General features: G+C 41.3%; 1 protein-coding gene across 2 annotated transcripts in view; it reads left to right on the top strand.

Annotated features, from left to right (window-relative positions):
* sgpl1 (sphingosine-1-phosphate lyase 1) overlaps positions 1 to 22,742 on the top strand; it is a 33,792-nt gene extending 11,050 nt beyond the window's left edge. For both annotated transcript variants that reach the window (XM_021607269.2, XM_021607279.2), the window contains exons 2-14: positions 2,042 to 2,207; positions 3,304 to 3,371; positions 3,899 to 4,046; positions 6,071 to 6,150; positions 6,352 to 6,480; positions 6,617 to 6,705; positions 12,957 to 13,065; positions 13,802 to 13,900; positions 14,076 to 14,222; positions 14,390 to 14,628; positions 15,568 to 15,714; positions 19,265 to 19,385; positions 19,639 to 22,742. In XM_021607269.2, coding sequence (XP_021462944.2) covers positions 2,042 to 2,207; positions 3,304 to 3,371; positions 3,899 to 4,046; positions 6,071 to 6,150; positions 6,352 to 6,480; positions 6,617 to 6,705; positions 12,957 to 13,065; positions 13,802 to 13,900; positions 14,076 to 14,222; positions 14,390 to 14,628; positions 15,568 to 15,714; positions 19,265 to 19,385; positions 19,639 to 19,797 — 1,701 coding nt within the window. In that variant the 3' untranslated portion in view covers positions 19,798 to 22,742. The remainder of the gene's footprint in view (positions 1 to 2,041; positions 2,208 to 3,303; positions 3,372 to 3,898; positions 4,047 to 6,070; positions 6,151 to 6,351; positions 6,481 to 6,616; positions 6,706 to 12,956; positions 13,066 to 13,801; positions 13,901 to 14,075; positions 14,223 to 14,389; positions 14,629 to 15,567; positions 15,715 to 19,264; positions 19,386 to 19,638) is intronic.
* The last annotated feature ends 4,869 nt before the right edge of the window (positions 22,743 to 27,611 follow it).

Below are 27,611 nucleotides of genomic sequence, written 5' to 3'. Positions count from 1 at the left end.
TGTTTCCTCCAGCATCTTCACAAGGTCCTTTGCTGTTGTTCTGGGATTGATTTGCACTTTTCGCACCACAGTACGTTCATCTCTAGGAGACCGAACACATCTCCTTCCTGAGCGGTATGATGGCTGCGTGGTCCCATGGTGTTAGTATGCAAGTATAATTGTTTGTACAGATGAACGTGGTACCGTGCTCCCAAGTATGAACCAGACTTGTGGAGGTCTACAGGTTTGTTTTTCTTGGCTGATTTCTTTTGATTTTCCCATGATGTCAAGCAAAGAGGCACTGCATTTTAATGTAGGCTTTGAAATACATCCACAGGTACACCTCCAATTGGCTCAAATGATGTCAATTAGCCTATCAGAAGCTTCTAAAGCCATGACATCATTTTCTGGAATTTTCCAAGCTGTTTAAAGGCACAGTCAACTTAGTGTATGTAAACTTCTGACCCACTGGAATTGTGATACAGTGAAATAATCTGTCTGTAAACAATTGTTGGAAAAGTACTTGTCATGCACAAAGTAGATGTCCTACCTGACTTGCCAAAACTATAGTTTAACAATAAATTTGTGGCGTGGTTGAAAAAACGAGTTTTAATGATTCCAACCGAAGTGTATGTAAACTTCCAACTTCAACTGTATCTACAACCAAATATTTTAAATCAGAAATGTTTGGGATTCCAATAGTAGAAATGCAGTCCTCAATTGGGGTCTTGAGAGTCAGTAATGCTGATTTGGTTAGATAAATTCAGCTTCATCTCAAGTTATAAAATTCATCTATGATCTTCAATGTGTTTGAGAGCGATTTTAAGATACGTTGTCTAGATATAGTAAAATATCGTCTGCATATAATGAGATGAATTGATAACACCAATTTTCCAAAAATCTAATTATTTATTTTCGATTGAAAAGTTGCCTGGGCCAGATGTTCCATGGATAATAAAAATAGCAAAGGACAAATAAGTAAGTCTCAAGATGGGACGACAACATTTTGGAAATCAGTTTTAATTTCTGTGTTTATCAAAGATAGGGGATGATTATGAGAACACTGGGTGGCATCCTTACTTTTATAAAAAAAAAAAGGTAACATTTGTGCTGTCTTCGCATCTCTCTCAAGTGAACAGCTGTGTTAATCATTAAAAAATAACTTTTGTGGTTAAACTGCTCTTCTCTGACGAGTCGTGGTTTTGTCTCACCGGGGGTGATAGTCAGATTCGCGTTTATTATCGAAGGAATGAGTGTTACACCGAGGCCTGTACTCTGGAGCGGGATCGATTTGGAGGTGGAGGGTTGGTCATGGTCTGGGGCGGTGTGTCACAGCATCATCGGACTGAACTTGCTGTCATTGCAGTTAATCTCAATGCTGTGCGTTACTGGGAAGACATCCTCCCTCATGTGGTACCCTTTCTGCAGGCTCATCCTGACATGACCCTCCAGCATGACAATGCTTCCAGTCATACTGCTCGTTCTGTGTGTGATTTCCTGTAAGACAGGAATGTCATTGTTCTGCCATGGCCAGCAAAGAACCCGGATTGCAATCCCATTGAGCACGTTTGGGACCTGTTGGATCGGCGGGTGAAGGCTAGGGCCATTCCCCCCCAGAAATGTCCGGGAACTTGCAGGTGCCATGGTGGAAGAGTGGGGTAACATCTCACAGCAAGAACGGGCAAATCTGGTGCAGTCCATGAGGAGAACTGCAGTGCACTGCAGTACTTAATGCAGCTGGTGGCCACACCAGATACTGGTGGTTACTTTTGATTTTGACCCCCCCCTTTGTTCAGGGTCACATTATTCCATTTCTGTTAGTCACATGTCCTGTGGAACTTGTTCAGTTTATGTCTGTTGAATGTTATGTTCATATAAATATTTACACAGGTTAAGTTTGCTGAAAATAAATGTAGTTGACAGTGAGAGGATGTTTTTTTTTTTTTGGCTGAGTTTGTGCATGTAGTCCCCACGGCCCACCCAGAAAATCCATACACGTTGCATAGCAGTACAGACGGAGCTACAATTGGAAATGAACAATGTCATCTCTCTATGTTCCTAGAGTGCCTTGGAGGTGTACAAGGAGATGCTACTGCTCTACCTGGAGGAAGGCAAGCGACTTGTGAACACCAACTGCGAGGAGCTGGAACCCTGGCAGATCATTGGAGCTACTCTCGTATCTACCCTAGGAGCAGTCTGGGTCAAAGGCTTCTTGTTTCAGCAAGAAAGTATGTTTTCTCATTATGGAATAAAGCATGCGTGTATCGTATGCATGGGAAACGTGATGAATGGGTGTTCTACATTATGGAAAGTGTTTTTTTTGTTGGTTTTAATCAGACATGCTGCTTCGTGATTCTTTACCCGTCTGAATGAGTGTGCAATTATTCACTTCCCCTCATGGATTTAAAAGGAAAGGACTGGTGTAAGAATATGATGTAATACTCTCTCTGGCTCATGCTTATGTCAATCCAATGTGCAGACTGGTAGAACGGTGAAGAATTGACATGCAGGGTAGGTGTCAGCATTAAAGCACCTAGAGTTGGAACCGAAGTATGGCAGCGATTGAGTATTTTGGGGTTGCCCGACGATTATGATCACTTGCCCCCAAAATGTTTAGTAGCTATTTTCACCGACACACAGTGGAGGAACCAGAGAGTCCAGACTACTGTAATTCTTTGTATTTTGGTTGTTGTCAGTTAAAATAAATGACATGCCCAATGGGGCAACTGCTCAGGTCACTTGCCCCGGGCATAATGGCAACCCTTAATCTCAATCCCTGTATGGACTTGAATACTTTTTCCTGATATAATTGTGAGCAATGATCAGCTGACAAAACAATTTCGGTGTATCGCTGATTAGTTACAGCACTCTGTGTCGCTGGCCAACCATTTGAAATATGTTTGAACTTGCAGTTGCTGTATTTGTTCTTGTTCCACACTTCAGTTTGTCTCTTTGTACATTTTCCAGCTGTTTTACAGTCATTACAAGTGACATAACTATGTTCAGACTTGATGTTTGTGCATTTTCCAGAATACTACAGATCAATGATATTTCTATTCCAAATCAGTGGAAATTATTTTTGTTGTTGATGGCAAGTAACTTGCTGCACACAAAATCTAATTTGTCAGGAATGTTGTCAGGAAACTGTGTTCCAGTATTAGCTTGTACGCCAGCTGTTGGTCTTTTTTGAATTGTCTGCCCTTTCCAAGCAGCTGCATTATTATATAAAAATGCCCCATTTGAATTCAGCTTGTGGTTTTGTACTGTGCTGCACATCTACCATTATTTCAACACAATCAGTCTCTTTCTTTTGTCGCTTAACAGCCCTGACATCCCGACTCAAGAAGCAGTGCTTTCGACTCGTCAGAAAAATACCCTTTGTTGGCGCGACAGTAAGTTTCAAGCGGTTATTGTGTTCCTCTATTCCACAGATGTGCTCTGACTCTTCCTTGTCTGGCGCGGTATGAGTCACTCACTGATGACTTGAGTGTCGGCATGCGGGGAGGGGGGGGGGGGGGGGGGTGAGACCTTTGACGCAGTTTACATCATGGACTTGTGATAATGTTGGGTTACTGTTGGTCATTTACAGAATGACTAAAACTGTTTGGATTTAATAGGCTACACTTTAATCCGATGGTTACATCTAAATTTACATTATATAAGTTGAGTGCTGTCTAGCCACAAACATATTTGGATAGCATGCCAGGAAGATCTGGGCGATCACCTATACTTTCACAACTAGCTAGTTGATTGCTTTCATATATTTTCAATATTTCCGAGAACACTTTTAGATAAGTTGTGAACGCCAGAGTGTCGTAGCCTAAACACTCTCCTCAATGCCACTCCTCCTTGGGAATGGTTTGTGTTGTCTGAGCGGTGATGTGTGTAATGTAACTAACTCGGTGTCTCTTTGTAACAGATCCAGAACCAGCTGAAAAAGGCCCTGGCTGACATGTCTCTCAGTCTTTGCACACTGAAGGAGGGCATGAGCTACACCAAACAGCTGCCTGAACAAGGGCTTAGCCAAGTTCAAGTTCTAGACCGGATCAGAGAGTATCAAACACTGAGTAAGTGGCTGAGAGTTGTCCCAGAGCAGTTTCTGGAGCTTATTTTTCTACTTTCTGTCTTTGTAGCCTATGGGGCCGTTGACTTACTGCCCTGTATATATGGTATTGACTATATCCTAGAAAACAAAATGCAGAGTAAGATGCATTGGTATGTTTTAGACTGTTTTTGTTGAGAAATAATATAATGCAATATAATGGCTTATTACGGAGCAAATGACCTAACGTGCCTTTTTGTATTGGCTACTTCTGGCAAAATAAATGTGACAAATGTTTTGACAAGTGTGCCTGCTGCACAGGGTGTTTTTAGTATTGGTTTTATTTGTAGGGAAAGTTGTGAAATTATTATATATATATATATATATATATACAGTGCCTTGCGAAAGTATTCGGCCCCCTTGAACTTTGCGACCTTTTGCCACATTTCAGGCTTCAAACATAAAGATATAAAACTGTATTTTTTTTGTGAAGAATCAACAAGTGGGACACAATCATGAAGTGGAACGACATTTATTGAATATTTCAAACTTTTTTAACAAATCAAAAACTGAAAAATTGGGCGTGCAAAATTATTCAGCCCCCTTAAGTTAATACTTTGTAGCGCCACCTTTTGCTGCGATTACAGCTGTAAGTCGCTTGGGGTATGTCTCTATCAGTTTTGCACATCGAGAGACTGAAATGTTTTCCCATTCCTCCTTGCAAAACAGCTCGAGCTCAGTGAGGTTGGATGGAGAGCATTTGTGAACAGCAGTTTTCAGTTCTTTCCACAGATTCTCGATTGGATTCAGGTCTGGACTTTGACTTGGCCATTCTAACACCTGGATATGTTTATTTTTGAACCATTCCATTGTAGATTTTGCTTTATGTTTTGGATCATTGTCTTGTTGGAAGACAAATCTCCATCCCAGTCTCAGGTCTTTTGCAGACTCCATCAGGTTTTCTTCCAGAATGGTCCTGTATTTGGCTCCATCCATCTTCCCATCAATTTTAACCATCTTCCCTGTCCCTGCTGAATAAAAGCAGGCCCAAACCATGATGCTGCCACCACCATGTTTGACAGTGGGTATGGTGTGTTCAGGGTGATGAGCTGTGTTGCTTTAACGCCAAACATAACGTTTTGCATTGTTGCCAAAAAGTTCAATTTTGGTTTCATCTGACCAGAGCACCTTCTTCCACATGTTTGGTGTGTCTCCCAGGTGGCTTGTGGCAAACTTTAAACAACACTTTTTATGGATATCTTTAAGAAATGGCTTTCTTCTTGCCACTCTTCCATAAAGGCCAGATTTGTGCAATATGACTGATTGTTGTCCTATGGACAGAGTCTCCCACCTCAGCAGTAGATCTCTGCAGTTCATCCAGAGTGATCATGGGCCTCTTGGCTGCATCTCTGATCAGTCTTCTCCTTGTATGAGCTGAAAGTTTAGAGGGACGGCCAGGTCTTGGTAGATTTGCAGTGGTCTGATACTCCTTCCATTTCAATATTATCGCTTGCACAGTGCTCCTTGGGATGTTTAAAGCTTGGGAAATCTTTTTGTATCCAAATCCGGCTTTAAACTTCTTCACAACAGTATCTCGGACCTGCCTGGTGTGTTCCTTGTTCTTCATGATGCTCTCTGTGCTTTTAACGGACCTCTGAGACTATCACAGTGCAGGTGCATTTATACGGAGACTTGATTACACACAGGTGGATTGTATTTATCATCATTAGTCATTTAGGTCAAAATTGGATCATTCAGAGATCCTCACTGAACTTCTGGAGAGAGTTTGCTGCACTGAAAGTAAAGGGGCTGAATAATTTTGCACGCCCAATTTTTCAGTTTTTGATTTGTTAAAAAAGTTTGAAATATCCAATAAATGTCGTTCCACTTCATGATTGTGTCCCACTTGTTGTTGATTCTTCACAAAAAATACTGTTTTATATCTTTATGTTTGAAGCCTGAAATGTGGCAAAAGGTCGCAAAGTTCAAGGGGGCCGAATGCTTTCGCAAGGCACTGTGTATGTGTGTGTTGTTGTCTGCTCTTCACAGATGAAGTGGATTGGGAGAAAGGACGAGTTTCAGGCGCAGTGTACTGGGGAGATCAGACACTTACCAAACTTTTGGTGAAGGTATTTCTAGTCCACAAAACAACAGTCTTTGTTCATTCAAAGAATTCAAGACAAAACAATCAAGTTTAACATCTGTGTGTAGTGTTTTGAGTAATACATTTTTTTATTTAAAGCTCATTCTACAGTCTGAATATCCCTTGTTTATATGACAAATCTCATCGCTTAGTGATTCCCTTCTTATATTCCTCCTTTTGTTTCTAGGTGTATGGAGACTTTGCATGGAGCAACCCACTTCACCCAGACCTCTTTCCCGGTGTGAGGAAGATGGAGGCAGAGATTGTGAGAATGGCGTGTACCCTCTTCAACGGTGGGCCCAACTCTTGTGGCACAGTGAGTTTACCTTCAGTACTCCCACAAGACTCACTGACCTAGGGTTTGGGAAATGTTCTTCTCAAGAGAATAATCAAAACGTATGCACCAGCATATTTTGAACACTGATTGCTGCTGCTGTTTCTGCTTTGTCCAGGTCACCTCCGGAGGAACTGAAAGCATATTGATGGCATGCAAGGCGTACAGAGACATGGCCTATGAGCGGGGTGTGAAACATCCTGAAATGTAAGTTCACTGTCAAAATATAGCCCCAGATTATTTCTATTCTTGGCACAACAGATGGGTAAAATGGCGCCGGAGAGGATGGCAGACGTTTTACGTGGCCCCAGCCAATAGTTTTTCTTGTTCATTTATTTGCGTTGTTTAACTTATTTTTAAAACTTATTTTGTACATAATGTTGCCGCTACCGTCCGTCTCTTATGACCGAAAATAACTTCTAGACATCAGGACTGCGATTACTCACCACGGACTAACAGAATCCTCTTTTTCCTTTCACGACTCTGACGAGCCCATGCGAAAGATACTCTGCTTCCTCGGGAACAGGCCCCGATCTCTGTAATCTGCATGAAGAGGAGGCGGAGAAAGAGGGGGCTAAGGTCTGGCTGCCTTCTGAGAATTCTTAATCGATTGAATAAACCCCACTTCCCTCCATTCTGCTAGCAAACGTGCAATCTTTGGACAATAAAATTGACGAGTTATGTGGAAGACTAAACTACCAACGGGACATTAAAAACTGTAACATCTTATGCTTCACGGAGTCGTGGCTGAATGACGACACTATCAACATACAGCTGGCTGGTGATACGATGTAGTGGCAGGATTAAACAGCGGCATCTGGTAAGACAAGGGGCAGCGGTCTATGTATTTTTGTAAACAACAGCTGGTGTACAATATCTAAGGAAGTCTCGAGATATTGCTCGCCTGAGGTAGAGTATCTCATAAGCTGTAGACCACACTACCTACCGGGAGAGTTTGTAGCTGTTTACATACCACCACAGTCAGAGGCTGGCACTAGGGCAGCATTGAATGAGCTGTATTCCGCCATAAGCAAACAAGACCACGCTCACCGAGAGGCGGCACTCCTAGTAGCTGGGGAATTTAATGCAGGGAAACCTAAATCAGTTTTACCAAATTTCTATCAGTATGTTAAATGTGCAACCAGAGGAAAAAGAACTCTGGACCACCTATACTTCACAAACACAACACATACAAAGCTCTCCCTCGCCCTCCATTTGGCAAATCAGACCACAATTCTAACCTCCTGATTCCTGTTTACAAGCAAAAATTAAAGCAGGAAGCACCAGTGATGAGATCAATAAAAAAGTGGTCAGATGAAGCAGATGCTAAGCTACAGAACTGTTTTGCTAGCACAGACTAGAATATGTTCCGGGATTCCTCCGATGGCATTGAGGAGTACACCATCAGTCATTGGCTTCATCAATAAGTATTATGTATTATTTCTTACATTGTTACCCCAGGAAATCTAAAGTATTATTACATACAGCCGGAATAACTATTGGATATAAGAGCAACATCAACTTACCAACATTACGACCAGGAATATGACTATCCCGAAGTGGATCCTCTGTTCGGACCACCACCCAGAACAATGGATCTGATCCCAGTAGGCGACCCAAAACAATGGCGCCACAGAAGGGGCAGGCGGAGCGGTCTTTTGGTCAGGCTCTGTAGACTGGCTCACCTCTCCTGAGTATACTACTCGCCAATGTCCAGTCTCTTGACAACAAGGTAGACGAAATTTGAGCAAGGGTGGCCCTCCAGAGAGACATCAGAGATTGTAACATTCTCTCTTTCACAGAAACATTGCTCACTCAGGATATGTTATCAGAGTCAGTATAGCCATCCGGTTTCTTCACGTATCGCGCCGACAGAAACAAACAACTCTCTGGTAAGAAGAAGGACGGAGGTGTATGCCTTCAACTCATAGTGTGATCATAACAACATACAGGAACTCAAGTCCTTTTGTTCACCTGACCTAGAATTCCTTACAATCAAATGCCGAACTCATTATCAACCAAGAGAATTCTCTTCGATTATAACCACAGCCGTGTATATCCCCCCCAAGCAGATACCTCGACGGCCCTGAAAGAACTTCACTGGACTCTATGTAAACTGGAAACCATATATCCTGAGACTGCATTCATTGAAGCTGGGGATTTTAACTAAACTAATCTGAAATCAAGGCTCCCTAAATTTGATCAGCATGTCGAATGCGCAACTCGAGCTGGCAGCATTCTGGGTCATTGTTACTCTAACTTCCGCGATGCATACAAAGCCCTCCCCCGCCCTCCTTTCGACACATCTGACCACGACTCCAGTTTGTTGCTACCAGCCTATAGACAGAAACTCAAACAGGAAACGCCCATGCTCAGGTCTGTTCAACGATGGTCCGACCAATTTAATTCCACGCTTCAAGATTGCTTCGATCAAGTGGACTGGAAAATGTTCCAGATAGTCTCAGACAACAACAATGATGTATACGCTGACTCGGTGAGCGAGTTTATTAGTAAGTGCATCGGTGATGTTGTATCCACGGTGACTATTAAAACCTTCCCTAACCAGAAACCGTGGATTCATGGCAGCATTCGTGCAAAACTGAAAGCGCGAACCACTGCTTTTAATCATGGCAAGGCGACCGGAAACATGACCAAATATAAACAGTGTAGCTATTCCCTCCACAAGACAATCAAACAAGCTAAGTGTCAGTATAGAGACAAAGTAGAGTCGCAATTCAACGGTTCAAATGGGAGACGTATGTGGCAGTGTCTACAGTCAAACACGGATTACTAAAAGAAAACCAGCACTGTCGCAGACACTGACGTCTTGCTCCCAGACAAATTCAACAACTCCTTTGCTCGCTTTGATGACAATACAGTGCTACTGACACGGCCCGCTACCAAAACCTGTGGGCGTTCCTTCACCATGGCCAACGTGAGTAAAACATTTAAACGTGTTAACCCTCGCAAGGGTGCTGGCCCAGACTGCATCCCTAGCCGCATCCTCAGAGCAAGCACAGACCATCTGGCTGGTGTGTTTACAGACATATTCAATCAATCCCTATCCCAGTCTGCTGTGCCCACATGCTGCAAGAGGGTCACCATTGTTCCTGTCCCCAAGAAATCTAAGTTAACTGAGCTAAACATCTATCGCCCTGTAGAACTCACTTCTGTCATCAGGAAGTGCGTCGATATGATCCTTGACTAGTCTCTCATCTCCACCCTACCTGATACTCTAGACCCACTCCAATTTGCCTACCGCCCCAATAGGTCCACAGACGACGCAATCGCAATCACACTGCCCTAACCCATCTGGACAAGAGGAATACCTATGTAAGAATGCTGTTTATTGACTACAGCTCAGCATTTAACACCATAGTACCCTCAACTCGTCATTAAGCTCGAGACCCTGGGTCTCGACCCCGCCCTGTGCAACTGGGTCCTGGACTTTCTGATGAACCACCCCCAGGTGATGAGGGTAGGAAACATCTCCACCCTGCTGATCCTCAACACTGGGGCCCGACAAGGGTGCATTCTCAGCCCTCTCCTGTACTCCCTGTTCACCCATGACTGCGTGGCCAAGCACGCCTCCAAATCAATCATCAAGTTTGCAGACGACACTACAGCGGTAGGCTTGATTACCAACAACGACGAGATGGCCTACTGGGACGACAAACAAAGGAGATGATTGTGGACTTCAGGAAACAGCAGAGGGAGCACCCCCCTATCCACATCGACTGGACAGTAGTGGAGAAGGTGGAAAGTTATTAAGTTCCTCGGCGTACACATCACGGACAAATTGAAATGGTCCACCCACACACAGTGTTGTGAAGAAGGCTCAACAGCACCTCTTCAATCTTAGGAGGCTGAAGAAATTTGGCTCGTCACCAAAAACCCTCACAAACATTTACAGATGCACAATCGAGAGCATCCTGTCGTGATGTATCACCGCCTGGCACGGCAACTGCTCCGCCCTCAACCGTAAGGCTCTCCAGAGGGTAGTGCGGTCTGCACAATGCATCACCATAGGGCAAACTACCTGCCCTCCAGGGCACCAACATCACCCGATGGCACAGGAAGGCCAAAAAGATTATCAAGGACAACAACCACCCGAGCCACTGCCAGTTCACCCCACTATCATCCAGAAGGCGAGGGCAGTACAAGTACATCAAAGCTGGGACCGAGAAGCTGTTTTCCAGTCTCTATCTCAAGGCCATCAGACTGTTAAACAGCCATCACTAACATTGAGTGGCTGCTGCCAACATACTGACTCAAACCTCTAGCCACTTTAATAATTAATAATTTGATGTAATAAATGTATCACTAGTCACTTTAAACAATGGCACTTTATATAATGATTACACGAGCTAAACTAGTTCTATGCTCGCTTCGAGGCAAATAACACTGTAACATGCATGAGAGCACCAACTAATAACTCTACCTACATGTACATACTACCTCAAATAACCAGTGCCCCCGCACATTGACTCTGTATCAGTACCCCCCTGTATACAGTTGAAGTCGGGAGTTTACGTACACCTTAGCCAAATACATATAAACTCAGTTTTTCACAATTCCTGACATTTAATCTTAGTAAAAATACCCTGTCTTAGGTCAGTTAGGATCACCACTTTATTTTAATGTGAAATGTCCGAATAATAGTAGAGAGAATTATTTATTTAAGCTTTTATTTCTTTCATCACAGTCCCAGTGGGTCAGAAGTTTGCATACACTCAATTAGTATTTGGTAGCATTGCCTTTTTAAATTGTTTAACTTGGGTCAAACGTTTCAGGTAGCCTTCCACAAGCTTCCCACAATAAGTTGGGTGAATTTTGGCCCATTCCTCTGGACAGCGCTGGTGTAGCTGTGTCAGGTTTGTAGGCCTCCTTGCTCGCACACGCTTTTCAGTTCTGCCCACACATTTTCTAAGTGGATTGAGGTCAGGGTTTTGTGATGGCCTCGCCAATACCTTGACTTTGATGTCCTTAAGCCATTTTGTCACAACTTTGTAAGTATGCTTGGGGTCATTGTCCATTTGGAAGACCCATTTGCGACCAAGCTTGAACTTCCTGACTGATGTCTTGAGATGTTTCTTCAAGATATCCACATAATTTTCCTTCCTCATGACGCCATCTATTTTGTGAAGTATACCAGTCCCTCCTGCAGCAAAGCACCCCCACAACATGATGCTGCCACCCCCGTGCTTTACAGTTGGGATGGTGTTCTTCGGCTTGCAAGCATCCCCCTTTTTCCTCCAAACATAAAGATGGTCATTTTGGCCAAACAGTTCTGTTTTTGTTTCATCAGACCAGAGGACATTTCTCCAAAAAGTACGATCTTTGTCCCCATGTGCAGTTGCAAACCGTAGTCTGGCTTTTTTTATGGGGGTTTTGGAGCGATGGCTTCTTCCTTGCTGAGTGGCCTTTCAGGTTATGTCGCTATAGGACTTGTTTTACTGTGGATATAGATACTTTAGTACCCGTTTCTTCCAGCATCTTCACAAGGTCCTTTGCTGTTGTTCTTGGATTGATTTGCACTTTTCGCACCACAGTACGTTCATTTCTAAGAGACTGAACGCGTCTCCTTCCTGAGCGGTTTGACGGCTGCGTGGTCCCATGATGTTTGTACTTGCGTACTATTGTTTGTACAGATAAACGTGGTACCTTCAGGCGTTTTGAAATTGCTCCCAAGGATGAACCAGAGGTCTACAATTTGTTTTCTGAGGTCTTGGCTGATTTTCTTTTGATTTTCCCATGATGTCAAGCAAAGAGGCACTGAGTTTGAAGGTAGACCATGAAATACATCCACGGGTACACCTCCAATTGACTCAAATGATGTCAATAAGCCTATCAGAAGCTTCTAATGCCATGACATAGTTTTCTGTTTAAAAGCTGTTTAAAGGTTCAGTCAACTTACTGTATGTAAACTTCTGACCCACTGGAATTGTGATATCATGAAAGAATCTGTATGTAAAGAATTGTTGGAAAAGTACTTGTCATGCACAAAGTAGATGTCCTAACCGACTTGGCAAAACTATAGTTTGTTTACAAGAAATCTGTGGAGTAGTTGAAAATCAAGGTTTAATGACTCCAACCTAAGTGTATGTAAACTTCCGACTTCAACTGTATGGTCTCGCTATTGTTATTTCGCTGCTGCTCTTTAATTACTTGTTACTTTTATCTCTTATTCTTATCTTAAATGTTTTGAATCTGCATTGTTGATTAGGGGCTCGTTAGTAAGCTTTTCACTGTAAGGTCTATCTACACCTGTTGTATTCGGCTCATGTGACTAATAAAATTTGATTTGGTCTCAGAACAAGCTTGATTTGCATGCTCAATGTTTGCTGTCTCATAAAATGGTGATTGTGGCTGTATATACGGGTTATATCGCCTGTGAAATGCATTTTTATACGGTACAGGGAATAATCTGTGCTGTATTTCCTCCCCTAATTTTGCAGTGTCGCACCAGTCAGTGTTCATGCAGCCTTTGACAAAGCAGCAAACTACTTTGGAATGAAGCTTGTTCACATCCCCCTGGACAAGAAGACCTTGAAAGTGGATGTTAAGGTGCAAATATTTATTTTGTTCCTATACTAATGGTTAGTCCAAATAATAACTTGACTGGAAAGTCAGTCCCTGCTCAATAAACAAAAGGTCTGCATACACAAAAGGTCAGAGTAAATGTAGGTTGGTTGGTTTACAAATTCCCAATTGTAACTGGTAGCCTTGACCCCAGCCTACTTTAGGTAACAAGAATACGGTGTGATGTCTTGCAACGTGACACTACTTTAACTAATGACTGTCACTGCCGTGACTGACTGGGGAACTCTTCCTCTGTTTGGACTGTTTTAAGATGACAATTTCAGACATGACAGTAGTTACAGGTATCGTCACAGCCCTATTTTTTATTTTTTTGCATCTATTTTTTCCATGGCAAGAATGAAAACACAAAGCAGACTGAACTCTTTGGTCCTTTTAAAAAAAACTGCAAATCTAAAATATTGTGTGATTGTAGCTTGGAAAAATAAATGAATGTCACTCTGGATGACAACGTAATGATGTTTGTTTCCAGAATTAGGGCTGTTTTCCTAAAGAAGTTAAATCTGCTTCGTGTTTTGTTTCCTTGCCAGTATCGCAATACTGGTGTCGTCCCGGGCCTACAAAAAACATGGTGGCAACAATGACATTGGAATGACTGGTTCTTACTGAGGGTGGATGAGACTTATCATCGCCATAATCATTTGTCTTAAAGCAATATCACGATTCCTTTTAACTCCTGATAACTCCTAGTTGTTTTGTATAGGCTATGAGGCGAGCCATCAACAAGAACACAGCCATGCTGGTATGCTCCGCACCCCAGTTCCCCCATGGAATCATTGATCCTATTGAGGAAGTAGGAAAGGTAAAGCGTCTCATTGTTATCTACTTCTCATACTAAGTCATCTAAGTCATGGAAAAATGTATTTTAAAAACTGGTAATTCTTACATTAAGTGTCTTGTGTACCTGTGTAGTAACAATGTTGTTGCATAGTACTTTACCTGAAATGACCTAATCCATCACACATGGTGTTTTTCAGCTGGCTGTAAAGTACAACCTCCCTCTGCATGTGGATGCTTGTTTGGGAGGGTTTCTAATAGTTTTCATGGACAAAGCCAATTACCCACTGGCTCCCTTTGACTTCAGGGTAAAGGGTGTGACCAGCATCTCTGCAGACACACACAAGGTAAGAACAGGGTGTGGATCTCAGACAGTCTTACCTAACATTTTCTCCCTCTTGCTTTTCAATCATAAGATGCTCATTGTTTCATAAACATCTCGTTTTTTTTGGTTGTTGTGTTGACTGGTTGTTGTTGACTAATTTATAGTTTTTTTTATATACCTCTACTCCAGTACGGCTTTGCCCCCAAAGGTTCATCAGTGATCCTGTATAGTGACAAAAAGTACAGGCATTACCAGTATTTTGTGGCTCCAGACTGGCAGGGGGGCATCTATGCATCCCCATCAGTGGCAGGTTCTCGGCCAGGCGGTATCATCGCAGCGTGCTGGGCCACCATGATGTACATGGGAGAGGATGGCTACATAAAGACTACTAAGAAGATCATTGACACTGCACGAACTATCAAGACAGAGTAAGAGACCCATCTTTTACTGTAGACATTTATAGGCCTTGATTTTCGGCTTTTTCTGTTAAAAAACCTCTTAAGGATCGCCTAAAATGACACACCCAAATCTAACTGCCTGTAGCTTAAGACCTGAAGCAAGTATTTGCATATTCTTGATACCATTTTGAAAGGAAGCACTTTGAATTTTGGGGAAATGTGAAATGAATGTAGGAGAATATAACACATTAGATCTGGTAAAAGATAATACAAAAGAAAAAAAAAATTGTTTGTACTATGATCATTGAAATGCAAGAGAAAGGCCATAATGCATTATTCCATCCGTCGCAATTTAGTTTTTGGCCACTAGGTGGCAGCACTGTAAGTGCAAAGTTTTAGACTGATCTAATGAAGCATTGCATTTCTGTTCATAATTTTGTATCAAGACTGCCCAATGTGCCTAATTGGTTTATTAATACATTTTCAAGTTCATAGCTGTACACTCTCCTCAAACAATAGCATGGTATTATTTCATTGTAATTGCCACTGAAAATTGGACAATGCAGTTAGATTAACAAGAATTTAATCTTTCTGCCAATTTCAGTTATGTCTATGTCCTTGGAAATGTTCTTGTTACTTACAACCTCATGCTAATTGCATTAGCCTACATTAACTCTACCGTCCCAAGGTCAGGACACCGATCCTGTGGAGGTTTTAACCAGATTTGGATATGTGGTAAAGCAAAACTTTTATAGGTACAATCAGAAACATTATGCTTGTTTTTATTTCATCAAGTTTGCTTGTTTGATTCGCTTTCTGTTGGTTCCTAAACCATCTTTTAATTTACAACAGGCCCAGAATATTGTTAGATTTCACTGTTTCTAAGAGCTCTTTGTAAGCAAATGGAGATCAATGTTTTTGGATAGGATAAATATTTGAGGTGTGTTGGTTTTGTTTATTTCTGGATAGAATCCGTAAGATAAATGGAGTGTTTGTGTTTGGAGACCCTGAAGTGTCCGTGGTGGCAATAGGCTCTGACGTCTTCGACATTTTCCGTTTATCCAATGCACTGACGTCAAAGGGTTGGAATCTCAACACGCTACAGTATCCATCCAGGTATGTTTCCCTAAACTTTTTTCACATCTTTGAAATTCAGTCATACTTATCAATTATAATGTATACCTTTTTCATAGAATATTAACTATGCACTGTATGCTGAGGTAATACCAGAAAACAAAGTCACGATGTGGACAAAATATCTAATTGCGATTTCTTTGGGCCGGATATGGCGAACACTTGGGTGAAAACTTGGTAATTCCATCAGACATAATTAAAACAATTGTCGGGGTGGAGAACATCACTTCTCACATGAGATCGTGTGAATGAATACACAAGCAAATGAAACAAATATTTTCCAACGTTGTAATAGGCTAGATAGGATTATTCCACCTACATATTAACAAACGTAAATGCTTAACGTGGTCATCCAAATATAGTGCGCTGTAAGCGCAGCACTTATTCATGAATTAATGAGGAGTTCCTATTTTACCATTGCGTTCTTAAATAACCTAAATTAACCGTAGGCTGCCGATGGAATAGGAAGCTTGTGATTGTGTAATTATGTATATGTGGGCTTATTAAATGTCAAAGTGCCTTAAACATATAACACGTAGCCTACCGATGGCAAGGTGAATCCTGTCCAAAACATTGGAGTCTGGTCCAGTAAATCAATGTGACATGTTTCAACTTCTCCCTTATTTTTGTTGTACAGTGTAGGATTCTTGTATCTCCTGTCCAGCTTGTTTATCATCTTCTTGGAGCTGTCTTTGCGGAATGTGTAAATAGGAGCCTTTGGCTAGGGGATAGCCTCAGTGATCCCGCAGGGATAGCCTGCGGGATGTTTTTTTTTTAATGTAGGACGTTACACTTGAAAACGCATAGGCAATCAATGCCTGTTTACGGTAGGTGGCTGAGGGGCTTTGCTGCTGTCTGGCACTTTTTTTTCAGTGGTGTAAACTACTTAAGTAAAAATACTTTGAAGTACTACTTAAGTAGTTTTTTGGGGTATCTGTAATTGACTATTTATATATATTTTTTACAACCTTTACTCCACTACATTCCTAAAGAAAATGTATGTACTTTTTACTCCATTAGGGCTGTCCCCGACAAAGAAAATCATTGGTCGACCAAGAGTCAGTCATCTGTTTTTAAAATAAAAAAAATTAAATATGTGTTTTTCCATGTATAGACACATCCTATGTGTTTTAATCAAATCAACTATATGCACTGCACTTAGGGCTGTTACCGTATTACCGCCACACCAGCAGTTATGAGTCAGTTAAATTCCACGTGACCGTTGAGTCACGGTAATCTCCTCTTATACAATCAGGACATGCGTTGAGAGTACCCAACTCGCCAATGGCCTGGTACTCAGGGGCTCTATTGTCCTTCTAACCACTCTGACATTAAGTGTAAAGCGTGAGCGTGTAAAGCGGGAGTGTAAAGCCTTTATTACAGCATAGCAAAAATGTAAAAAGCAGGGTGACCAGCTCTAGGAAGAGTCTTGGCGGTTCCAATCTTCTTCCATTTAAGAATGATGGAGACCACTGTGTTCTTGGGATCTTTCAATGCTGCAGATATGTTTTGGTACCCTTCCCCAGATCTGTGTCTCGACACAATCCTGTCTCGGAGCTCTACGGATAATTCCTTCGACCTCATGACTTGGTTTTTGCTATGACATGCCCTGTCAACTGTGGGACCTTATATAGACAGGTGTGTGCCTTTACAAATCATGTCCAATCAATTGAATTTACCACAGGTGGACTCCAATCAAGTTGTAGAAACATCTCATGGATGATCAATGGAAACAGGATTCACCTGAGCTCAATGTTGAGTCTCATAGCAAAGGGTCTGAAATCTTATGTAAAGCTAGTTCAGTTTTGACTTTTGCTGTGAAGAGCCCGAATCACTAGATCATTTATTCTGGTATTGCCCCTATAAAGCGTGTTTCTGGTCACAGGTTCAGGAATGGTTAAAAAAAATCACAAAACTAACCTTACAAATAGCAGTGTTGGGCGATTTTGGAAAGCCATAGTCGATCAATAATATAATAATACTCCTACTAAACACTTTCATCTTTTAGTTCACAATCTGTGGATACTATGCGATTAGAAAGGTTCAGAATTCATGTAAAACATCACAATTGAAAAAATGTCACGTGGAAACCAAACGAGGATGGTCTACTGTGATAGGTGGGATGGCCTGAGGTTGATGGGTGGGATTAAATGTTTGGTAATGTATTATTGTCATGTGAGATCTCCCCTCGTTCTTATTTTCGAATGGATATTTCCATCTGTCTCATGAAACCGCTTGCATGTGCAGTAAGCTTTTTAGAACGGTGTGTTCCCGCTAATTTAATTTTGGAACATTTGCGCATAGCCTACTGCCGTGTGTGCATTGCTGCCGTTCTATTGTGAAGAAATTGTATATATATATATGTATATATATATATATATATATATATGTATATATATATATATATATATATATGTATGTATATAAATATATGTATATATGTATGTGTATGTATATGTATATATATATGTATATATGTATGTGTATGTATATATGTATATGTATATATATGTATATATGTATGTGTATATATATATATATATATATGTGTATGTGTGTGTGTGTGTGTATATATATGTGTGTGTGTATATATATATATATATATACACATATATATATATATGTGTACAGATTCAAAATTCATAGAACATACTATCTTCCCAGAACTGTCCCAGAGTCTGTCTGAACTGTCCCAGACATTTTATTTTTTTGTGCGTCCCCGGGACGACCTTCATTTTGTGCCCTGTCTACATACCCAGAAAGAAAGCACATTGTTCGATCCTCTGTCTCTCTGTAACTGTGCAATTATTTGCTGTGTTGGCTCTAGTAATGATTGGTAAGACTGGCGGCGGTCAGGACACAACGAACGAGACAAACAAATTATGAGGGAAAAGGATGTAGCTAGCTAGTGCTAGTTAATTAGTTTGTTGTTCTCACATCACTTGTCATGACTGCCTGCTGCAGCGCTATCTCAACAGTGTTGACTGTGCTCAACACACACACCCCACCACTCCTCCCCCTCCCTCCCCACCACACTCTCACACACACACACACACTCACTCACTCACTCAGCAACAGCCTGCCTCACTGCCTGATAGTCATCAGTAGCAGGTCACAGTGAAATGTATATATTTTTAAGAGAAATGCAATGGCGGCCACGGTGCAATTTAGAAGTAGCCCAAAAATCTGCAAACCCGCGACCAATACATATTCACCTGTGACCTCGTTTTCAAAGTAGCCCAATTCTGCATGCCATGCATGAGAGAGAGAGAGAGGTCTCTTGTGATTGGTCAGCATCCTCTGTGCATGTAGAGGGAATGAACGGAGTCTAGCAAATCTCATCGGAGTAGGTACGGTAGTCTAGTGTCAAAGAAAGGAGAGAAATCACAGCCTCTTGAGATATGCACATTTCAATATCGCAATTTGGATCGGAATTTGATTAATCATGCAGCCCTACCACAGGCGCCATTTTGAGTAATGTTTTAAGTACTTTTGTGTCTCTTTAAACAACATTCTCTCTGTCCCACCGCAGCATCCATATCTGTTGTACAGTGCTGCACACACAGGAAGGTGTGGCCAAACAGTTTATCAGTGAGGTCAAAGAGCAGGTGGCTCTCATTTTGAAGAACCCCAATGAGAAGACCACTGGAATGGTGAGTGTTAATGCTGACTCCGTTACCTGGAATAAACTTCCCAGCAGTGCACCAATGCTCTAATAGAAAATATCAATCATGTAAGATTATTTTTGGAGATTTAATATTCACACTTAAAATGAGAGAAAAAAAAAACGTTTTATTTTTTTTATGTTCTCTAAAGTGGCTTCGCTTGCAAACATATTTGTTATATATTTTAATTTGCAAACGTATTGGATACATGGCTCTACATTCATAAATGTTCATGCTCTAGGGAGCGATCTATGGCATGGCCCAGTCCATCCCTGACAGATCCATGGTGACAGAGATCTCCTGCGGTTTCCTGGACTGCCTCTACAGCACAGAGGAGCCAAGGTCCTCTCAGCCCCAGAAGAGCCATATAAATGGCAACAGCAACGGCAAGGCCCACTGAGTAGTTTGGCTGTGGCCTGGACACACACCTGGGTCATATTCATTAGGGCACGCAATGGAAAGTGTTGTAAAACGTTTTGCATCGGAAAAAGAAAATAAGTGTTTGTTGTTAGACAAGTTCAAGTAGTTCCTCCCTGTTTTAGTGTGTTTCCTTCCGTTTGGTGCCTAATGAACACAGCCCTGCTTACCAGCCTGCTTCATCTCTGGTCCACCCATTGAATCACTCAACAGTTGCCTTATCTTGCCCACCTTTAATCTATCCACACACCCTTTCAGATATCTTCAGAAGCACAAGCCATTGTTTTTAGCTACCGAGGCATTTTTCAAACATATGGAAAGTGAAAGCACACATGTAAAATATGTAGAATAGCAGCTCAAGCCATTCAGATAAAGTTATGTATGGTTTTGAGAGAGAATTTAAAAAATATATATAATATAAATTAGTTTAAAAAAAAATTCTATAGAGCACTCGACGACGGTTTAATTCAAGTGGTAATTTCAACGTCTGTTCTGTCTCGAGATTTTCTGCTTCAGTTAGATGCTATCTCTCTCACATAATTGTCTCGTTCTATAGTGGTGATTGAAAATACTCTAGATAAAAAAATGTTTTTATAGAAGAACATTTTAGCCTCCAAGTAATGTTTGGTCGAGAGCAAGACCACAATCATAAGTCAGGGAGGACCCCTCTACTGCCCCCTACCAGAAAACACGATATACTTCTCAATACTCATGTTCCAGGTACTTACGACAGTGATTTTAAATCTGTCTCTGTTCAAATAATCTACAACAAGTAACAGATTTCACTGAAAATCATTCATTTCCTAGTGAAATAAATAATGACCCAATGAATAGTAATGACTGATAGAGGAGCAATCATATCTGCATGGATTTCTATGGACAACAAACTTGAGTCATTTTTAAGACTTGAGCTCCTTTTGAATTTAGCACAATACTTTCCTAGCCACTTATTGTACTATAGTGCATATATACATGTATTCCTAGTTGTCGTCCGTCTGTGGCTAATTGCATGTTTCAGTAATAATTCAGGCAGCAGGAAACCCCAGCTGCTGTAGTACACTACCTAGTATACTGTGCACCGCCAATATGTTAAGAATCTGAGACTTTACAATCCTTTGATTTGACCACATATTCATTACCCCTTTCTATTCGAGTCGATGGTTTAGCCGGGAATGGAATGGTTTAACCTAGAATTGATCTCAAGGAACGGAAAACAACTTATTTCGGCATCTTTTATAGGCTGTTTTAAGTCTCCAACTCAGATTTAATAATTGTTTTAATGTGTTCTTGTATTAAAATAATCAACTTATCTTCTAATTTTATCTACCTCAGTTTCTGTTCAATGCAAATGTGTTGCTTGTTCACCCAGTAACATCGTTATAGGGCTAAAGACACCACATATGGAAAAACTGAGACAGGCTTTTCCTATGTAAGGTTTAAACATTTCAGACTAAACTGTTATGGCATTTGATCAACTGCAAACTGTTCTGAAAAGCAATGCTACTGGGATCAAACTGTTTGCAAAAAAAAAAACCCACACCCCTACTGTACACTTGGTAGGACACCCCAAAAATCCTTTGATCTTTCACCAAGTGCTTTCACGTTAGTGTTTGTAGTCAAACTTTAAGTCCATATCAGTTGTTTTCTTTCCATGTCTGTGTCGTAGATGTTTTCCCTTTCTGGAGTCATAAGGAGGGAAATAGTCTGACAAGAATGTTATGATGATATGATGACTTTTAGCCTCGTCCTGGTGTATCATTAAGCATTGACTATGTGACCACTGCTTTTTCTTTTTTTTTAATCACAAATTGTCTCGTCTTTCTTTTTTTCTTTTCTTCAACCATTGTGTTTTTCTTTTTGACTGCAGGGCAAGCACTAGTTTGTTGGGGGTCAATTCTGGTCTTCGAGGGCTGCAGTTTCTAGTTTGTTCTTTTGATTTTCTAGCGCCACTGCTTGATTATGTAGCACGAACGAAAACCAATGGACAGGGTGGCCCTCAAAAAGGCACACAGTTGTCAGAGACCTGACGACGGATTCATCCTGTGGTTTCTATTTTTCGGTGGAGCCGTCAATGGGGAAACATCCACTAATATTTTGTGACATTTCAATAGCCAGGAGATTATTTTCAATTGCAATAGAAACATGTACATGTCCTTTATGAAAATGATTGTGGTAGTATTAGTACATGAGAAATTGCTGCTTAGTGATTACCCTACCATATAATCTGTAACTTGTACAGTGAGAATTGGGTCAGCTTCACAAAATGTGCCTGTGAAAATCTGAACGAAGCACCTTGCCCTCTAGGATGTATGGTAGATCATGCCTTTCTGTTGTTGCATGGGCATAATTGTAACAGCATTAGGCATTTACCTGTATGCCTTTTTATAGGTTAGATTGACGAGTGCTATTGGGTAACGCCAATGAATAGATCCATAAAAATATATTTATGTATCTCTAAGGAAATGTAGATTTATATTTGTATGTATCGATCAGCCTCAGGGATTTCGCTTCATAACATCGAGTTCAGTAAGGTCCAGTTCTCTTTTATACCGTACATGTAAGTGTTGTTCATTTGAAATATCATTAAATGTTTTTTTAAAATCTAGTGGCATGAGTTTGTAGCTCTCTCTTGAGCTGAGCATAATTAAAAATTATACTAGTCATCTTTTTTATATACTGTATAAAACTCATTTAAAAACATTTTTTGCCTGAGGTTGCTAAATCACTACATCCACCCCTGACTATTGTGTAATTGTTTGCTATCCTTCATTACTCCAGAGGAAACACCTTTTGAAAGCATTTGTTGACCTTGACTACACCTTTTTTCAGCATAACAATTGATTCAAAAATACTTTCAGCACACCGGAAGCTAAGCGACATACCATTTTCAATAATACCACAACAGCTGTTCCATTTGTTGTTTTTAGATAAATATATTCAATCTGATGAAACCTTGTTTATCATCTTGTGATTTCTAGGAGGGGTGAAATATTCTGTGGCTGACCCCATTTATCTGTAGGCCACTTTTGACAAGTGAATAAAGACACACGGGTTATTCAGACATTTATTTGCCACTTACTAGACAGAGGAAAACCATTTGAGACAAATGGTAGCCACAAGTAGGCTAGACAGACTGACAACAAAACGCAGTGTTTATGTTGCCACTAATTTTAGATAATGACGAATGAACGACAGTTTGTAGTCAGAGCTAGAGTCATATTACGTACCTTTTTTTGATGCTTTTTATTTTAGAGCACTTGATCCGCTCAGCTGGGGATAGAGGAATGTTTCATTTACTGTGGGTTACGAAATTGACACTTGATAAAGATGAGCAATAATGACTGAATAAAATAAATACTCAGCAATATTGTATGCTCAAAAAAAAATGTGGGGAATTATATTAATTTATACTACAATTGCTCAGATTTTGTTTAACAAGTAATACTCTTTCTTCAAAAAGGTAAGGGTCAAAATTATTGACACCGCTACAGATTCTTATAAATTAAAGTAGTCAAGTTTAGCAGTTGGTCCCATATTCCTAGCACACATGACTACATGAAGCTTGTGACTGCAATCTTGTTGGATGCATTTTCAGTTTGTTTTGGTTGGGTTTCAGATTATTTGAATGGTAAATAATGTATTGTGTCATGAATTACATTGTAAATAAGAATAGAATGTTTCTAAAAACTTCTGCATTAATGTGGATGCTGCCATGATTACAGGTCATGCTGAATGAATCTTGAATAATGAGTGAGGAAGTTAGAGGGTCAAAGATCACACCCTCCAAGACATGCTAACCTCTCACCTTTACCAGGTTAGGAGGTTAGCATGTCTTGTGGATATGATCTTTGAACCCCTGCAACTTTCTCACTCATTATTTACAATTCCTTCAGGATTATTGACATGACTGTAGAAGTGTCTTATTTCTTAAACAAAATCTATTTTTCTGAGCAATTGTATGAGTATAAAATAATATTTCTCAATTTTTGGAGCATACAATATAGCTAAGTATTTGAATTATTTTTTTGTCATTATTGCTCATCTTTATCAAGGGTGTCAATTTCAGACCCCACTGTATATAGTCCTATGGTCTTGGTACTGGCTTATGGTCTTGTGCTCTTAAATCCACTTTCCACATCTGTCTAGTAACACCACACCTACTAAATGTTACATTATGAATTGAACGTGAACATTAAACAAAGATTCATTGGGATTCTGGGATGTCATTTCCTGTTCCTGTCCCAGGTTAGTTATCTGAATGAACGTATGGAGCGGGATGAATAGGTATCCTCTGCTCTGGGTTCTGCCACTGAAATGGCTGTAGGCCATGAGTTGCTCAGAGGACAGATGCTTGGTTGATGAAGGTAGCCAGAGTGATGTTTCTCTGGGAGAGGCCCCTGCAGTCATGTGTGCGATCTGGACCTGGTGGAGAGGATAAGAGACTGCAGGAAAGACAGGGTAAATCAAGTCAAAGTTTATGCAGGTGGAGACCTTAGTGAAATGCTTACTTACAGGCTCTAACCAACAGTGCAAATAAGGTATTTGGTGAACAATGGGTAAAGAAATAAAAACAACAGTGAAAAATAACAGTAGCGAGGCTATATACAGGCACCGGTTAGTCGGGCTGATAGAGGTAGTATGTAGATGTAGATACGGTTAAGGTGACTATATGCATATGATAAACAGAGTAGCAGTAGCGTAAAAGAGGAGGTGGTGGGTGGCCGATGGGGGGGGGGGGGGGGGGGGGGGGGGGGGGGCGGCACTGGTTGGTCGGGCCAATTGAGGTAGTATGTACATGAATGTATAGCTAAAGTGACTATGCATAAACAGAGTAGCAGCAGCATAAAAGAGGGGTTGGGGGGGCACACAATGCAAATAGTCTGGGTAGCCATTTGATTACCTGTTCAGGAGTCTTATGGCTTGGGGGTAAAAACTGTTGAGAAGCCTTTTTGTCCTAAACTTGGCACTCCGGTACCGCTTGTCATGCAGTAAGAGAGAACAGTTTATGACTGGGGTGGCTGGGGTCTTTGACAATTTTTAGGGCCTTCCTCTGACACCGCCTGGTATAGAGGTCCTGGATGGCAGGCAGCTTAGCCCCTGTGATGTACTGGGCCATACGCACTACCCTCTGCAGTGCCTTGCGGTCGAAGGCCGAGCAATTGCCGTACCAGGCAGTGATGCAACCAATCAGGGTGCTCCCGATGTTGCAGCTGTAGAACCTTTTGAGGATCTGAGGACCCATGCCAAATTGTTTTAGTTTCCTGAGGGGGAATAGGCTTTGTCGTGCCCTCTTCAAGACTGTCTTGGTGTGTTTGGACCATTCTAGTTTGTTGTTGATGTGGACACCAAGGAACTTGAAGCTCTCAACTTGCTCCACTACAGCCCAGTCGATGAGAATGGGGACGTGCTCGGTCCTCCTTTTCCTGTAGTCCACAATCATCTCCTTAGTCTTGGTTACGTTGAGGGATAGGTTGTTATTCTGGCACCACCCGGCCAGGTCTATGACCTCTCTATAGGCTGTCTCGTCGTTGATCAGGCCCACCACTGTTGTGTAGTCTTCAAACTTAACCTGTCTGGGAACCCCTCGCCAACAGCCAATGAAATTGCAGGGCGCCAAATACAAATAAACAGAAATCTCATAAATCAAATTTCTCAAACATACAAGTATTAGGCACCATTTTAAAGATAAAATTCTCGTTAATCCAGCCACAGCGTCTGATTTCAAAAATGCTTTACAGCGAAAGCTTATTAGGTCACCACCAAGTCACAGAAAAACCCAGCCATTTTTCCAGCGAGAGAGGAGTCACAAAAAGCACAAATAGAGATTAAATGTATCACTAACCTTTGATGATCTTCATCAGATGACACTCATAGGACTTCATGTTACACAATACATGTATGTTATGTTCGATAAAGTGCATATTTATATCCAAAAATGTAATTTTACATTGACGTGTTATGTTCAGTAGTTCCAAAACATGCTGTGATTTTGCAGAGAGCAACATCAATACACAGAAATACTCATTAGAAATGTTGATAAATTCAAGTGTTATGCATGGGACTTTAGATAAACTTCTTAATGTAACTGCTGTGTCAGATTTCAAAAAAACTTTATGGGAAAAAGCATAATCTATCTACAATACTCAGAGCCCAAAAGAGCCAAAAGAAATAACCGCCATGTTGCGCAGTCAACATTTAGTCAGAAATAGCATTATAAATACTCCCTTACCTTTGATGATCTACATCAGAATGCACTCCCAGGAATCCCAGTTCCACAATAAATGTTTGATTTATTCGATAAAGTTCATCATTTATGTCCATATACCTCCTTTTGTTAGGGAGTTTGGTTGTAGAAACATATCAAACTATGTATAGAATCAATCTTTAGGATGTTATCATAAATGTTCAATAATGTTCCAACCGGAGAATTTCATTGTCTGTAGAAAAGCAAGGGAACGAGAGCTACCTCTCATGTGAATGCGCGTGACTGAGATCGAGGCTGCTGGCAGACCTCTGACTCATTCCCCTCTCATTCAGCCCCCCTTCATAAGTAGAAGCCTCAAACAAGTTTCTAAAGACGGTTGACATCTAGTGGAAGCCGTAAGACGTGCAACATAACCAATATCCCACTGTAACTTCAATAGGGGCTGAGTTTAAAAACTACAAACCTCAGATTTCCCACTTCCTGTTTGGATTTATTCTCAGGTTTTTGCCTGCCATATGAGTTCTGTTATACTCACAGACATCATTCAAACAGTTTAAGAAACCTCAGTGTTTTCTATCCAATAATAATAATAATATGCATATATTAGCATCTGGGACTGAGTAGGAGGAGGTTTACTCTGGGCACGCTTTTCATCCAAAAGTGAAAATGCTGCCCCCTATCCCAAAGAAGTAAATCATGGTGTTGGAGTCATGCCTGGCCATGAAGTCGTGGGTGAACAGGGAGTACTGGAGGGGACTGAGCACACACCCCTGGGGGGCTCCAGTGTTGAGGATCAGTGTGGCAGATGTGTTGCAACCTACCCTCACCACCTGGGGGCGGCCCGTCAGGAAGTCCAGGATCCAGTTGCAGATGGAGGTGTTTAGTCCCAGGATCCTTAGCTTAGTGATGAGCTTTGCGGGTACTATGGTGTTGAACGCTGAGCTGTAGTCTATGAATAGCATTCTCACATAGGTGTTCCTTTTGTCCAGGTGGGAAAGGGCAGTGTGGAGTGCAATAGAGATTGCATCATCTGTAGATCTGTTTGGACGGAATGCAAATTTGTATGGGTCTAGGGTTTCTAGGATAATGGTGTTGATGTGAGCCATGACCAGCCTTTCAAATCACTTCATCGCTACGGACGTGACTGCACCGGTCGGTAGTCATTTAGGCAGGTTGTCTTCGTGTTCTTTGGCACAGGGACTATGGTGGTCTGCTTGAAACATGTTGGTATTACAGAATCAATCAGGGACATGTTGAAAAGGTCAGTAAAGACATCTGCCAGTTGGTTAGCACATGCCCGGAGCACACGCCCTGGTAATCCATCTGGCCCCGCAGCCTTGTGAATGTTGACCTGTTTAAAGGTCTTACTCACGTCGGCTACGGAGAGCGTGATCACACAGTCGTCCGGAATAACTGATGCTCTCTTGCATGCCTGGAAGCGAGCATAGAAGTGATTTAGAGCGTCTGGTAGGCTCGTGTCACTGTGCAGCTTGCGGCTGTGCTTCCCTTTGTAGTCTGTAATAGTTTGCAAGCCCTGCCACATCCGACGAGCGTCGGAGCCGGTGTAGTACGATTCAATCTTAGCCCTGTAT

The sequence above is a fragment of the Oncorhynchus mykiss genome, chromosome 1, assembly GCF_013265735.2.
Source record: "Oncorhynchus mykiss isolate Arlee chromosome 1, USDA_OmykA_1.1, whole genome shotgun sequence".
NCBI lineage: Eukaryota > Metazoa > Chordata > Actinopteri > Salmoniformes > Salmonidae > Oncorhynchus > Oncorhynchus mykiss.
Note: the sequence above shows the minus strand (reverse complement) of the source record. Positions and strands in the feature narration are given on the sequence as shown.